This window comes from Brassica napus, chromosome A4 (genome assembly GCF_020379485.1).
Source record: "Brassica napus cultivar Da-Ae chromosome A4, Da-Ae, whole genome shotgun sequence".
NCBI lineage: Eukaryota > Viridiplantae > Streptophyta > Magnoliopsida > Brassicales > Brassicaceae > Brassica > Brassica napus.
The window spans coordinates 19576978-19592345 of NC_063437.1; the positions used below are offsets into that span (position 1 = coordinate 19576978).

The 15368-nt window shown below is 35.0% G+C and overlaps 4 protein-coding genes across 4 annotated transcripts; 3 read left to right on the top strand and 1 right to left on the bottom strand.

Annotated features, from left to right (window-relative positions):
- Window positions 1-486: 486 nt before the first annotated feature.
- LOC106450260 (serine/threonine-protein kinase ppk15) lies at window positions 487-3369 on the top strand. The gene is made up of 7 exons (XM_048778628.1): window positions 487-986; window positions 1121-1652; window positions 1848-2127; window positions 2206-2313; window positions 2380-2658; window positions 2747-2890; window positions 2974-3369. Exons 1-7 carry the CDS (start codon window positions 731-733, stop codon window positions 3151-3153), a joined length of 1779 nt encoding a protein of 592 aa, XP_048634585.1. The 5' UTR covers window positions 487-730; the 3' UTR covers window positions 3154-3369.
- Window positions 3370-3948: 579 nt separating this feature from the next.
- On the top strand, window positions 3949-6211 carry LOC106450261 (CTD small phosphatase-like protein). Its single transcript, XM_022718401.2, has 6 exons — window positions 3949-4577; window positions 5076-5204; window positions 5300-5420; window positions 5497-5578; window positions 5672-5825; window positions 5906-6211. Exons 1-6 carry the CDS (start codon window positions 4290-4292, stop codon window positions 6044-6046), a joined length of 915 nt encoding a protein of 304 aa, XP_022574122.2. The 5' UTR covers window positions 3949-4289; the 3' UTR covers window positions 6047-6211.
- A 215-nt stretch (window positions 6212-6426) lies between these two features.
- On the bottom strand, window positions 6427-8227 carry LOC106450262 (putative B3 domain-containing protein At4g03170). Its single transcript, XM_013891907.3, has one exon. It carries the CDS (start codon window positions 7790-7792, stop codon window positions 7010-7012), a length of 783 nt encoding a protein of 260 aa, XP_013747361.2. The 5' UTR covers window positions 7793-8227; the 3' UTR covers window positions 6427-7009.
- A 1392-nt stretch (window positions 8228-9619) lies between these two features.
- LOC106448923 lies at window positions 9620-14247 on the top strand. Its single transcript, XM_048778235.1, has 14 exons — window positions 9620-9702; window positions 9824-9961; window positions 10046-10124; window positions 10244-10355; window positions 10426-10536; window positions 10615-10767; window positions 10859-10957; window positions 11033-11203; window positions 11303-11337; window positions 11487-11553; window positions 11628-11738; window positions 11813-11935; window positions 13087-13124; window positions 13219-14247. Coding segments are annotated over exons 1-13 (1284 nt in total). The 3' UTR covers window positions 13089-13124; window positions 13219-14247.
- Window positions 14248-15368: the final 1121 nt, after the last annotated feature.

Genomic DNA, 15368 nt, shown 5'->3' on the forward strand with positions numbered 1-15368 from the left:
TTTATTGCAAATCCATTTGATTGATTTTAAAAATCCATTTATTTTGATTCTGAATTCTGTATGTTTGATTTCAAAATCTATATGTTTGATTTAAGAATCAACGGATTTCTTAAATCCTAGAAGAATTCTCAAATCCATTAAAATAGTAGAACCAATAACCCCTACTAAGAGAAATGAGATTAGGAAATGTGATGATGGTGTATGATTGATAGATTTCTAATAAATAAAACCTTAGTGGAACTTAGATTTTTTGAGTAAAATAATAACAATCATCTGAAAGATTCTTCTTTTCTCAATTATTTTATTAAACTTTTAAATTCGATTTGTCCCGTTACAAGACAAAAAATAAATGTTATAACTCCGTCGGTTCAGACATTATAAAATAAAGTCTAAAGACAGTGATATCATTAACACGTGACAAATAACGATTGGTACACGTGTATTTTAGTATAATAAAAGGAAACATGGACGTTGAAACAAAAACAATACCGTACCCTGAAGAAACCTTTTCTCCAAAAAATAATCCGGTAAGAAAAGACATCGCACCATGTCCGTTATTGTTTAGCTTTGGTCCTACTACAGAGCCAACCAGAGAGAAGAAATAGTAGTAGAAGAAGATCAGAGATTAACATTAATCATCAGAGAGTATGTCTTGAAAGCTTATCAAGAACAATGGGGTTAACTCTATTCTCAACCACGTGATCGTACAACTTTCTCTTCACGGTGGTTCATGGAGATGGATGTTGAATCCGTGCTTCGGTTTCTCCGACGTAACGGCTTAAAGGAGGCGGAGTCTGCTCTGAGAGACGACATCAACGAGCAAAATCAACTCGTTTCTTTTGACTTCGAGAAGTTTCTGTTTCCTATTCCTCCGCCTATCAGAATCACGGCGAGTCCTCTTCCTACTCCTCCTGATCCCTCCGGCGATAAAGGATCGGACTCTTCTTCAGACGACGAGTTTGTCAGCTTGGACTCTTACACTTCCGGTAACAATTAAATTGAATTTGGCTAAAATCTTGATTCTTGATTCTTGATTCTTGATTCTTGATTCTTGATTCTTGATTATTGATCTGATTCAACACATAGAAGCTCAAAATCTGATGATTTTGCATAAATGCAGGGTTTGTGAATCCGTATGGAGATGGCTCATCATCATCATCTGAATCCATGTCTCAGTTTGGTACGGCTCGTACATATCACGAGTGGAGTGAGTTTTACTTACAGACCAAGAACAAAGAAGGGACAGAAGATGATGAGTTCATGTCTCCTGCATTTACAGAATCTGATTTCTTTATATTCCCGGCACCTACACAGGATAAGTTCATCACAGATAACCAATTCGAGAATAATAATCTTGGTGTCTACGATAAATCATCAGAAGGATCGCAAACTGAAGCAAGTCTTGATTACTTAGATAAGTCTTTTCTTATCTACAATCTTGAGGATGACTCTAAAGATTACATTGGTCCTGAAAGTGAGTGTTTTGATGGGGAGTTGTTGGGGTTTAGTTGTGAAGAAGATGCAAAGGAGAATGATGATTCGAAGACCGGTAATGAGGTGAATGTAATAGATGAAGAGGTTAATGTTTTTCATGACCTTGAAGAAGATGAGTATGAAGTATTTGATCTTAGAATCATTCACTGGAAAAATAGGTACGATGATGCTTTGAAGAGATGGCATGAGCTGAAATGTGTATAATGTGTTAAGTTAGATGAGCTTCCTAGAAGTAAAAACAATTGGTGATAAATGGATTGATCATCTATCTTATATACTATTTAAGATTCTTTTCAATTTCCGCCGTGGGAGTCTTTGTCTCTAGTATAATGTGTTGTAAACTTTTCTTATAGGACGGGATTCGAAGCGAATAAGGATCTACCAATTGTGCTGAACTCAGTGATTGGAGGAAGATACTACATTACAGAATACATTGGTTCAGCTGCATTTAGCAAGGTGGTTCAGGCGCAGGATCTACACAACGGGGTCGATGTTTGCCTCAAGATTATCAAGAACGACAAAGATTTCTTTGATCAGAGTTTAGACGAGATTAAACTCCTTAAACATGTCAATAAGCATGATCCTGCTGATGAACATCACATCTTGCGTCTCTATGATTACTTCTACCACCAAGTAAGAGATCAAGAAAGACTAAACTATTATTTTTTTCTCTTCCTCAAGAAGTCTCTAAGCCTTGAGGGTATGTAACAGGAGCATCTGTTCATTGTGTGTGAACTTCTACGTGCAAACTTATATGAATTTCAAAAATTCAACCAAGAATCCGGAGGAGAACCATACTTTAACTTAAGCAGACTTCAGGTTCGTTATTAATGTTTAAAACCCATTTTTTTATTTATGATCTGTATTAATGTTTTGTTTCATCAGGTTATAATGAGACAATGTTTGGAAGCCCTTGTGTTCCTTCACGGACTAGGAATCATACATTGTGATCTTAAACCAGAAAATATACTAATAAAGAGTTACAAAAAATGCGCGGTAAAAATCATTGATCTTGGAAGCAGTTGTTTCCGCTCTGACAACTTGTGCTTGTATGTACAATCACGTTCCTATAGAGCTCCTGAAGTGATTCTTGGACTTCCATATGATGAAAAAATTGATTTGTGGTCTCTTGGGTGTATTTTAGCTGAGCTCTGCTCTGGTGAGGTACTATGGTTAAAACCTTACCTATGAATGTTATAAGCTAGTGACAAGATTTTATCATTGTATAAGTTTATGTTTATGTGTTCATCAGGTTCTGTTTCCAAACGAAGCAGTAGCAATGATATTGGCTCGGATTGTTGCGGTTTTAGGTCCTATAGAAACGGAGATGCTAGAGAAAGGTCAAGAGACACATAAGTACTTCACCAAAGAGTTTGATCTCTACCACTTAAACGAGGTAAAGTTATCTTGTTTTAACCGTAGGAAGTAAGACTTGTTGCTCAAATCTGATGCATTGTTGTTGTTGTTATTGTGTTATAGGAGAGGAATGAGATTGAATACATAATCACAGAAGAGTCTTGCTTGGAAGATCAGTTAAATGTTAGAGATGAATTGTTCTTAGATTTTGTAAGAAGTCTACTTGAAATAAATCCATTGAGACGTCCAACAGCTCTAGAGGCACTTAACCATCCTTGGCTCTCTTCTTCTTCTTACAATTGATTTTGAGTTTTTTTTTTTTGTTTGGCTTCTTGTTTTTGCCTGTTTTTTTATGATTCTTTGTTTATGTTCTGTTTCTTTTTCCTCCGGGAATCTTGATTGTGTCTTTTTGTCTCTAAAATCCAGTAATTGTAAGGTTTATGTGTAAAGAACTGTTTACATTGATTTCACATTGTAAATACAAGATTTTTTGGCAATAAGATAATTTTGTTAATAGTATCAAAATCATTTTATTACAAAGTACATTGTATAACATTTTCAATACAACCTTTAAATACAAATAAAAACTGAAATGATTTCGATAAAAGGTTGAAAGATACATAGACTATCATTTACAAAGTTTTATAGGCTAATATATGAAATCTGCTATGTTAAATTTTCATGTATTTTTAGTTGATTATCATTTTTCCAGTGAAACTCTAAAATAAATGATCAAAACTTAAAACTAGTAAATTTTGGACCAACCGACCATAATGTTCATTTATGATGACCAAATATGATACGTTGATTCTGGTGTCTACACTCTGTACCAAATACCAATAACGGATTGTAGATCAAACTTCCAATGTAGCGTATGGATGCGAAATACTTTTAATACATATCATAAGAAATAAATAATAAAAAAAAAGAAATAATCAAAGCAATTATCACTAGTATTGTTTTATCCTAGTATATACCATTTGAATAGGTACATTGCAAAATGTCAAAGGTGGTCAAGTCGAACTGTCTCTAAGTCAAACCAAACCAAATTGCAATAAATCCGGTTTAGCTCGGAGGGACCCAATAGGAAAGTTCCAAAGGGAATTGAGCGCAGCGCTTTCTTCTCTTTTAAATCTGTCTCTTCTTTCGAATCTCTCCCACCCTCACTTCTTCGCGCCTGGCTATTACTTCCAATTATTTTATCGTATTACGTTCGCCGTGATCGTCAGTCGCCAACAATCACGCGTGAATCACAGTAATCAAAGCAAATAAAAAATAAAAATAAAAAAGCAAAGACGTTTTTGCTGAAAAAGAGAAAGAAAACCCAAAGTGAGAGCCCAAACTTTGATTGTCTCATCTTCTTCCTCAGGTTCCTCGTTTAACCAAAAGCTTTGTAACTAGTCTCCATCCTTCTCCCCTGGATCGAACCGGTCCAAGTCATGTCGGAACTGAACCAAGCCGATGTTGTTTACTCTCCACGGTCGTCGCTTCAACTGTGGAATGTTTTTGTCAACTGGCTCGATTTTTTCTACCAGTTCTTTCTTAAGATCCTCCGTCCCCTCGCTCACCACCCTTTTCTCTCTTCCAAAGCCATCTCCGATGGGTTTAAGCCCCTGCCAGTCATCGAGTTACCGGAGATGGCGGCGGAACCACCCGTCACCACCATACAAATCACCTCCGGGAGAACTTCTAGCGAAGGAGAAGTCGGTAGCATCCAGAGACTCACGGTATGATCTCTGTTTTGACCTTCTTTGCTGACATGTCCTGTAAGGCTATATTGATTCTCTAATATGAGTATAAGCAAGCATGTGACTATATTCTATGTTCTCTATCTACATCAATCTTGTATAACATCTAGTTGGTTCATAAGTAATTTAACAGAGAGAGGGAAGAAGTTTTTAAGTTCTTGCTTTGATGCATTACTGATGTCAGTCTTGGTGCTGCCAATATTATATGGTAGACTAAGATAGGGCCATCCACATAAGGATTACACATTTTCCTAGGCCTCAAAATTTTAATGGTTAATATATAGTCTAAATTATTTGAACCCAAACTGATCTCAAATATATATATATATGACTATTACTCTATAAGGTGTTTAAAAAAAAAAAGAAGACTATTATTCTGTAATTGTTTAAGCTATATGGTATTTCTATATAAAAAAATGAGGGAACTCAATTAAGAGGGTGTTTTAAGTAGTCTGAGATAAGAACATGGATTTACAGGTAGTTTTGGACTTGGATGAGACATTGGTTAGTGCGTATGAGACGTCTAGTCTACCTGATAATTTACGTACACAAGCTATTGAAGCTGGATTAAAGTGGTTTGAGCTGGAGTGCATATCATCAACAAAGGTTTTCACTACATAACAAATGCTTCTTAGTACTTTTATATCAAATAGTTTTTATTTGTTTCATGTGCAAATAATCTTACTTCTCTGGCATGACAGGAATGCAACGGGGAGCCTAAAATCAATTATGTTACAGTGTTTGAGCGTCCAGGGTTACATGATTTCTTAGAGAAACTTAGCCAATTTGCACATCTTATTGTATTTACCGCTGGTCTTGAAGGTTCCTAGAGTTATACTACTCTTCTTAGTATCACTATTCTCTGTTTCTTGTTCAAGTATATTCCTCATATATGCAGATTATGCAAGACCGCTTGTGGACAAAATAGATACCAAGCATGTATTGAACGAGAGGCTGTATCGACATTGTACTGTCAGCACGTAAGTTGATCATCTGAATAGCCTTCATTTGTTGGATAATATATTTAGTAGTTTAGTTTATATATTTTTGTGCTTTTGTTTTTCAAATAACAGGCAATATCGAGATCACGTGAAGGATCTACTATGCACATCAAAGAATATGTGTAGGACAGTTATAGTAGACAACAATCCTTACAGTTTTTTATTACAACCTCTAAACGGGATTCCATGTGTTCCGTTTTCCGCTGAACAGCCACATGATACTCAGGTATTTTTAAGTCAGATCCTAATAATATTGAGAACATTTTATCATCCCATTTTCTAATGAGAACGCACTACATGTTGAAGCTACTGGACATTATTCTCCCGCTTCTTAAGCAACTTTCAGAAGAAGAGGATGTAAGAGGAGCTCTTTACGATAGATTCCACATGCCTGAATGGTTCGAAAAGCAAGGCATACCAAGGTCATGCTGGACATCATCGCAATAGCTCACAGTGGAAAATGTGTTGATAAGTCTGCTTGGACAGTTGGACTAAACAAGATTGCGAAGCCACTAAATTTTTAGCTGTGTATATATTGGACATGACTGCGTTACGATGTTTTTGAATGAAAAAAAAAAATCTATGTCGAAAATCCAATCCGGTCTTGGTCTACATCAGAGACGAATCTATAAAAAAAATTAACTGGATGTAAACCAAAAAAATAATAAAGATATTAGGGGACATATCGAATTTGAGATATTATGTGATTCATATTATGGTCTCTGCATGACCACTTGGCCAGATCAAATAGAATCTAGAACCCCCATAATTAACACCATTTTGTAATCTGTTGGCGCTGATTTGATTACAAAGTATTAAAATTATTTCAAAACGACTCCATAGTAACGAGTCCCCGACCCCGGAACATTGGCTTCTTATACATATATAATATAACTATACATGTTTTATGAAAATTTACGTTTGATGTCACTTACACCATTGTAATTGTACTTGCATCACATTAAACCGCAATATAGAAAAACAGTTCTATTTGCACTATGTTCAAGATTTTCTATAACACTGATTCAGTAAGCTAGTGATGTAATAATACGAAAGCTATAGAGAAAGAGAAAAACGAATAGTTTTTGTTACATTTTTATCAAAAATCAACCTGCTTGAATTTATTTTGTACCCTTTGATTTATCTTCTATACTAAACTCTAACCCCAATTTTGTGGTGCATATATTAATAAATTTTGAATCAAAGAGACTTCCACAATAATTTATTTTTCATGAACAAAACAAAACAACAATTAAACATAACACAAAAATTTGTAATCATAATCCTTGAAGGCAGCCTCAATCAAAGCCTGAAATCTCTTTTGTACTATCCTCTCTTCTAATTACCAAAACAAAAAAACAAAAAAAAAACAAAAAAAAAACAAAAAACACGAACGACTAAAAACCCTAATTAATTTGGATTCGGAAAGACAGACTTCGAGATCCTCGAACTCAGAGGCCCCGTTACAGAAAACCTAGTACTGTCAATAGCAAAGCAAATCCCACGAGTGACTCTATGCCTAAACATCCAAATAGTGAGAAAATCACGATGCTTCTCGAGTTTATATTCGTCCACGAAGTCTTTCCACCCCGAGGTCAACACAGGCGTGTCCTCGCCCCACATCTTGAACTTCATCGTTTGAACCTCCCCGTTTGGTCCGTACACCGAAACATCAAGCCCCTCTGTCTTCCCTTGCGGAATCTCGGAATGTTCTAAAAGAGGAAGCATCTTCTTCTGCACTTGCTGCTTCCCTAACATGAGCCTGCATTGACCATTCTCCACGTCGCTCATCGTCAGCTGCTTCTTTATCGGTTCGCTGAATAGCTCCGCCACGTCAGCAGCACCGTTGAATAGTTTCTTCACCGGGTCGGGATTAGTGTGGCTCCATTCCTGAAGAATCATTAGGGTTTCGTCGGTATCGTCTACCTCTGTCTTCCCTTTTGTACTCTCCATAGATATTTTATCATCCTTCTTCGAATGCTGTTTCTCTTTAGCTTTACACTTTTCACACGAACACGATTTTTGAGGAGCTTTACTTACTTGTTGTAATGATAGAGTCGACGATGGAGCTGCATCTTCTTCTTCTACTGGCTGATATCGAGTATCTTGGCTTAGTTTTATTAATGTTTCCGCAGCTTCTCTGTCTTCTTGTGCTATTACAACGCTTGTGGTCTCCTCTTTTGAAGTCACCATGGTGTGCAACAACTCTGCTATGCCTTTTTTCCTTCTTTCTGTCTTTTCTTTACTATTGTGTTAATTATAATGTTTACATAAACATCTCTTCCGAACAAAAAGGTAAAAGTTATTGTTCTTTTTATTTAGATATATAGATATTAGTTTAAATTTTAACATAAATTTAAAAGTATCAGATAAGTATCCAAAATCAAATAATTAAGAAAGTGCGATGATTATTTGGCAAAAATAATTTAAACTTGAAACAGTTGGCAAAATTTAGTTTTTAGATAAACTTGAAACTGTGCGATGATTATTTTTATTTTTATGCCGATTATTATTTTTCTATTTACACACATAATTATCGTCTTACATGATTAATTGTTATTTACCATATTACTAATTAGTTAATATAAATTTTAAAACACAACAATTTTTTAGTTCACATGAAATAATTTAATTTCTTTGTTTAAAATTTTCAGGATAGCATATTTTAAATCATGTGATAAACAATTATAAATTGAAAATTTTTATTGGTTAGGAATCAAAATTTAATTGAAATGTATTATATTAAATTAATATTTCAAATTTAATATAAAATTTTATATGGGTTTAGTTATAATTTAAAATTAATCAGACATTTAAAAGTTTATTTTAGTTAAAGTGAACTATACATTTAATTTTTAAATAGACATGAAATTAATTAAATATTTAAAAAAGTTTAGTGAAAAATGAAATATACATTTATTTTAAATAATTACAAAATTAATTAAATATTTAAAAGGTTTCTTTTAATGAAATGAAGTATATATTTATATTGTAAATAAAATATATGAAAAGATTTTATTCATATACAATTTAAGAAAAAATATAGGCTCTATTTGATTTGTTTGTTTTAGAATAATTCAAATAATTCATATATTTATACAAAAAATAATTTTAATAACTTTCTAAAGGGTGGTCCAAATAAAAAAAATCACATATGAATTAAGTCATGATTTCTATTTTAATAGTATAGATTACAACTCATTTAGTTGAAAAAACTCTTCTGCGGTTTTTATTTGCAAGAGAAATCCCTGGAAATTCACTTAATTAACACACTTATTAACCTTTTATTTTATGAATAAAATAAAATAAAACAAGAATTAAAAAACAACAAAATTCCTAAACAATCCCGCGCGTGGTCGTCCTTTTACTCAGGTGGGCTTCTATCCGGCCATAAGCCCACTAAAGCACAGGTTAAACATGTTAAATAACAAAGTCAATATAGAAGTTGATAAAAAAAAAAAAAAGTCAATATAGAAGAAGATAAACGAGTATCTTGTTGCGGATTTTCCCATATTTTTCGGGAACTAATAACAAAGTCACTATTATTCGACTTTTTACTATTCAATTTAATCTTATCAAACAGAGAGAGTAACACACAAAATGAAAAGAAGAAAAAGAAAGCAGCAACGACGTTCTTCCTCATTCACCCCCGCGAGCTCCTTCGATCGTCCTCAATGTTATTATTTTTATTTCTTTTATTAAATGATATCTGCTTTGTCTTAATCTGAAAGTGAAAACTTTTTGACCAGTTTTGCATGTCTCTTAGAAACTTTTGCTTGTAATAATCTCAATTTAGGGAAAAAAAAGTTTAGAATTCATTTTCATATATATAAATTATTGTAAGAACATTGAATGAATCTTTTTTTTTTTTTGTAAAACAACATTGAATGAATCTACTGACAACCTTTTTCTTAGTATATGTACTTGTAACATTTTCAGCAATCCAAGTACTTCTTTTGTTGATTCCATCTCATATCACTCGTTTTCATGTCAGTCAAAAAGGTAAGAGCCTTAGAATCAATGGCTGCTTTCCCCAATCTCAACTCTGATGCTGGACTGAAGAAGCTAGACGAGCATCTTCTCACTCGTTATTACATCACAAGGTTAGACTTTTTCCTTGTCATGTATTTGACATAACACCATAAAGATGTTAGAAAATCTCTTCTTGTAATCAGTTGTTTCACTATTGCTTCTCTATGTTTTTCACAACTCTAATATATTTAGTTCTAACCTTATAACAATCAGTCACAAGGCTTCAAAAGATGATATCACTATCTATGCGGCTCTTTCAAAATCTCCACCTTCAAAGTATGTGAATGCATCACGTTGGTACAACCACATTGAAACTCTCTTGAGTATCTCGTAAGTTTCTCCATTTGCTTTGCATGGATTTTTGAAACTTTTTAGCTGCTTGTATATAGTCTAATTCAGTGTCTCTCTTCGCAGAGGTATCTCTTCTGAAGGAAGTGGTGTTACTATTGACGGATCAGCCTCTATCACAGAAGAGGCTGATGGTAATTCTAAGGTATTCTATTTTTAATGCTTGTTTGCCCACAAGGGCTCTAATTATTATAGACAAATAAAAAAAAAAGTAAGTAAGATCCACATCTTATATATATGTTATTGTTTCCATCATATGGTAAGGATGGTGTAGTGGTTATTGACGATGATGATAATGATCAAGATGTTGACCTTATCGGGGAAGAGGCTGAAGAGAGACCAGCTTCTTTAATAGCATCCACTACAAAGAAAATATGTAAGTTTCGGTTTGAACACTCTTCGTGTATATATACTCAATACATAAATGGGTTTGTTTCTTTGGACAGCTTGGGAGTCGATTGTAATAGTTGTCATGCCGGAGGATGATGAGACCGACATGAATAAGCTAGAGGAACAAGTAAGATCCATTCAAATGGAAGGACTAGTTTGGGGAGCATGTAAGAGTTGGTATACTAATTAGATTATGTTTCTAAAATATCGGAAAGGTATACTAATTAGATTATGTAATCCCTTAGCAAAAGTTGTCTCAGTTGGTTATGGAGTCAAGTTGTTGCGGATCATAGGCACAGTGCCCCTTGATGAGGAAACTGATGTTTTTGAAGGCATTGTCGAAACACAGATAATGTCTTTTGGGCGTGTCAATGTTGAGACTAGCGACTTGTACGAATGTGAGTTTGTGTTATACACTCTTAGACTAAAATGTCAAGATGAATATTCATTAGATCATCCTTAGTTATTTCTTTAATGTCAAAGTTTCAGCTCTAGTTCTTATCCAACCGAATGAAGATGAGGCCGATATGAAGAAGCTAGAGGAAACTGTCAGATCCATTCATGTGGCAGGATTGTTTTGGGGAGCATGTAAGTTAATTATATTTCTAAATTATCGGCCGGTTTTTCTTATAATATTCTGAAAGTCTCTCATTGTTTATACAGCAAAGTTTGTCCCCGTTGGTTGTGGAATCAAGTTGTTGGGGATTGAGTGCACCACCGTCGGACACCTTGTGCATCTTCGACGCATTGTGACGCTCAACACCTTTGTCAAAGAGCAAATAGCTGATAATCCGTATGTCAAGAGCTGTCAAACTCTGAGCTTAAACAGAATATGTGAGTATCGAGAATCCATTCTTAAACTCCTGGAAGCTTAAATATTTTTATATAAATTAATGCTAAAGATGTTATGTGTGTGTGTATTGTGAGATGAAGTTAATGGAATCAAAGAAGAGGAATCTGATTCTGAGGTACTCTGAATTGTTTCTTTATCTTTCAAATAAGGGTTTTCAGAGATTATATTTTGCTCATATATTATAGTGTTTATTTTTTTCTTTCTAGATGAATCATAGAATATATTTTGTACAACTTTATATATTACTGCTTCAATCATATCTAGGATGATTTTGACCTTTTTGGGGAAGAGAGAGCAGGTCCTTCGAGAGTATCCTCAAAGAGTAAAGAGTGTAAGTTTTGGTTTGTATCTCTTTATCTACATTTATCTGAAATGGGTTTGTCATCGGATTATTTGCTTGACTAGCTTGCAAGTCAGGCTTAGTGCTTAAACGGCTGTTGGGTGACAAGCCTGACATAAAGAAGTTAGAGGAGTCTGTAAGATCCCTTCAGACAGAAGGAGTGGTTTGGGGGGCATGTAAGTTGATGGATCTCTTACATTACATCGTCAATAACTTTTTTTAATCTCATCTTTTATCTCTATTTTTATAGCAACGATTGTCAAACTTGGCTACGGATTCAAGTATTTGCGGATCATATTCACCATTGTGGACGACCTTGTGTGTTTCAAAACTGTTCTCCAAAAAACTGGCGGTATTCACTTGAAGAGAATATGTAAGTACCTAAAATCCATATTGTTTTCTCAGAATCTGTGATATATCCCCATATATATTAAAAGAAAAGCATTACAACATATTTTTGTGCCCACATGTCATCACCACAATCATTCTTAGAATCTTTAGTAAAATATGTTGGTCCATATAAATATATAATAAACTTTTTATTAGACTAACCATAAATTATCATAAATATTCTTCATTGTTTTCCTTAAATAAAAATCATGGAATTACCTAATGTGGCTAAAGTATATATGACAATTAATGATTTTGAATATTAAATGTTTGATAAAAATCAGTTTATTCTCTATCATTTTTAATTTATTTTAAAATAAATTAAACAATCATATTAACTATATAAAAAAAATATTTTTTTTCGTATATGTTATATTATGAATTTTAAAAACGTAGATAAATTACTAAAGTTGTTAAAAATCTCACATTGAAATTTTTGTGATCCATGGTTTAAAATTTATGCTATAACAAGATACAAATGATTACGAAATTACATAAGTAAGAAGTCTCATTTAATAAATATTATATATATGTATATTAATATTTTAAACATAAATTATATACCATATAAAATACGTAAGTATTTTAATTTTGAATTTGCTTTGAAATTTTTGGATAAACATTTTGAACAATTATTGACAACTTAATATTTAGATTTTAAACTAAGCATTGAATGTTGTTAAAATTATAAATTACTAAAACTATTAAATATCCCACAAATATTTTATTATTATTATTGGTTTAAGAATTTTGTTATAAAGAAATACAAACGATCAAAAATAATATGAGTATAAAATATTTTTTAACAGATGTCAATATTAAAAATGTACTGTATATCTATGTTAATATCATTTAAACTTAATTTTATAACATATAAAATAGAAAAAGTGTTTGTGTGGATTAATAAAATATATTTAATTATTTGTACCAATTTAATTATATACGTAATAGTTACTAAATTTTTAATTATTCAATATATTTATTATTTCATAATATGCAAAAAATATATAATACTTTAAAATAAATTTATATATAATATTCATTATGCGCAAGAAGCGGATCTTAACCTAGTATATATTAATTCCAAAGATGGTTTGTTTTGTACTAAATATTGACTTGAATGATAATGCATAGGATTGGGATAATAAAACTCCAAGGAAGGTTTAATAAAGGTAGTTTCTATTGACTGCTTTTGGTTCTGTAATGTGAAATTATGTTGCTATCTCATAACAATATGTATATTTTATCATCATCTCTCCAACACAGATTCCAAGTGATATCATCACGAAGCTCTTCCAAATCTTATTCATTAACTGCTCGTAGCATACGTTGATTGGCTTTGCTTGGCTCTTTATTTTCCCAAATCTGGAAAGTCAAGTCAAGCACTTCTAATAACGCCATATCTTCCTCGTGTCTAGCTCTCTCGATTCTCTTTGCTCTTCTTCAACTTATCAACCTCTGCCATCTTCTCCATACATGACTTCTCCTCTTCGCTTTCACGTAATATTTTTGTGACAACCTGCCCCGTGGAACTACCCGCCCATGGGCCCCAGGCTCACAGCGCTGCAGCGCACCGACCCCAACCCCTCTATTATGAGTTCTCACTAACTCCATAATTAGGTTGTTGGTGGGCCTCGAACCCAGGACCTCACCCTTTAACAGCATTCCCACAGGACAAGCTGTCACCAATTGACCTGCAGATCAATTGGTGACAGCTTGTCCTGTGGGAATGCTATTAAAGGGTGAGGTCCTGGGTTCGAGGCCCACCAACAACCTAATTATGGAGTTAGTGAGAACTCATAATAGAGGGGTTGGGGTCGGTGCGCTGCAGCGCTGTGAGCCTGGGGCCCATGGGCGGGTAGTTCCACGGGGCGGGTTGTCTGACAGCTTGTCCTGTGGGAATGCTGTTAAAGGGTGAGGTCCTGGGTTCGAGGCCCACCAACAACCTAATTATGGAGTTAGTGAGAACTCATAATAGAGGGGTTGGGGTCGGTGCGCTGCAGCGCTGTGAGCCTGGGACCCATGGGCGGGTAGTTCCACGGGGCGGGTAGGGTGAGGTCCTGGGTTCGAGGCCCACCAACAACCTAATTATGGAGTTAGTGAGAACTCATAATAGAGGGGTTGGGGTCGGTGCGCTGCAGCGCTGTGAGCCTGGGGCCCATGGGCGGGTAGTCCCACGGGGCGGGTTGTCACAGCTTGTCCTGTGGGAATGCTGTTAAAGGGTGAGGTCCTGGGTTCGAGGCTCACCAACAACCTAATTATGGAGTTAGTGAGAACTCATAATAGAGGGGTTGGGGTCGGTGCGCTGCAGCGCTGTGAGCCTTGGGCCCATGGGCGGGTAGTCCCACGGGGCGGGTTGTCACAAAAAAGTCGACTTTTTGTGACAACCCGCCCCGTGGGACTACCCGCCCATGGGCCCAAGGCTCACAGCGCTGCAGCGCACCGACCCCAACCCCTCTATTATGAGTTCTCACTAACTCCATAATTAGGTTGTTGGTGGGCCTCGAACCCAGGACCTCACCCTTTAACAGCATTCCCACAGGACAAGCTGTCACCAATTGATCTGCAGGTCAATTGGTGACAGCTTGTCCTGTGGGAATGCTGTTAAAGGGTGAGGTCCTGGGTTCGAGGCCCACCAACAACCTAATTATGGAGTTAGTGAGAACTCATAATAGAGGGGTTGAGGTCGGTGCGCTGCAGCGCTGTGAGCCTGGGGCCCATGGGCGGGTAGTTCCACGGGGCGGGTTGTCACAATTTTTTTCAGACTTCTTCCACCACACAAATCTATTAGTGGAAACTTTAGTGGAAACTTCTTCCCTGTTGAATTTTGTGGCTGAAATTGATTTCAGAATATCAGGTGTGTTACAAAAGGAAAATGTAATAATTAAGTTCCAAATTAAACTGATTTTCCTTTTCTAAAGTAACATTAGCCTTTTGTATTTAATGTTCAAATAAAGTCGTCCAAAAAAGTAATTGAGTAGTAATGCATCCCACATCGGAAACTTTAAAGTAAATACTGTGGTATATAAGAAAGGGCAAATTAATGCATTAGTAAGCAGTTGGCTTTGAGGTTGAAAGCACATGAGTCTTATTGTTATAATCATATAACACCCATAACCCAATAGGGTTTTTGCTCATAAATTGACAGCTGGGAATATATATATATATGATAATACACACCATCACAAGATGATGCGACTCGAAAGAGCCATCGTCTCCAACATTAAAGATTCATGTGAAGCCAAAGCCAACTGGTTTTTTGATATAATCTTGTTACCTTATCCAATACTCGTACCACATAACCCAAGTGATAATACACAATACATACTTCCTTCGAGACCCTAATAAAAATGAGAAAAATCAGTCACATGAACACAATTGAATCTCATCGCTATAGCCTGATGCTCGAAGGAACT

What these genes read in the sequence shown, in the direction of transcription:
- LOC106450261 (XM_022718401.2), top strand. Translation starts at nt 4,290, where the DNA reads ATGTCGGAACTGAACCAAGCCGATGTTGTTTACTCTCCACGGTCGTCG. An exon ending in AGTGCATATCATCAACAAAG is followed by an intron (nt 5,205 to 5,299) that starts GTTTTCACTACA and finishes CTGGCATGACAG; the next exon opens with GAATGCAACGGGGAGCCTAA. An exon ending in AACAGCCACATGATACTCAG is followed by an intron (nt 5,826 to 5,905) that starts GTATTTTTAAGT and finishes TACATGTTGAAG; the next exon opens with CTACTGGACATTATTCTCCC.
- LOC106450262 (XM_013891907.3), bottom strand. Translation starts at nt 7,792, where the DNA reads ATGGTGACTTCAAAAGAGGAGACCACAAGCGTTGTAATAGCACAAGAA.
- LOC106448923 (XM_048778235.1), top strand. Translation starts at nt 9,620, where the DNA reads ATGGCTGCTTTCCCCAATCTCAACTCTGATGCTGGACTGAAGAAGCTA. An exon ending in AGGCTGATGGTAATTCTAAG is followed by an intron (nt 10,125 to 10,243) that starts GTATTCTATTTT and finishes TCATATGGTAAG; the next exon opens with GATGGTGTAGTGGTTATTGA. An exon ending in AAGAGGAATCTGATTCTGAG is followed by an intron (nt 11,338 to 11,486) that starts GTACTCTGAATT and finishes AATCATATCTAG; the next exon opens with GATGATTTTGACCTTTTTGG.
- LOC106450260 (XM_048778628.1), top strand. Translation starts at nt 731, where the DNA reads ATGGAGATGGATGTTGAATCCGTGCTTCGGTTTCTCCGACGTAACGGC. An exon ending in CTTGGACTCTTACACTTCCG is followed by an intron (nt 987 to 1,120) that starts GTAACAATTAAA and finishes GCATAAATGCAG; the next exon opens with GGTTTGTGAATCCGTATGGA. An exon ending in ATCATTCACTGGAAAAATAG is followed by an intron (nt 1,653 to 1,847) that starts GTACGATGATGC and finishes CTTTTCTTATAG; the next exon opens with GACGGGATTCGAAGCGAATA.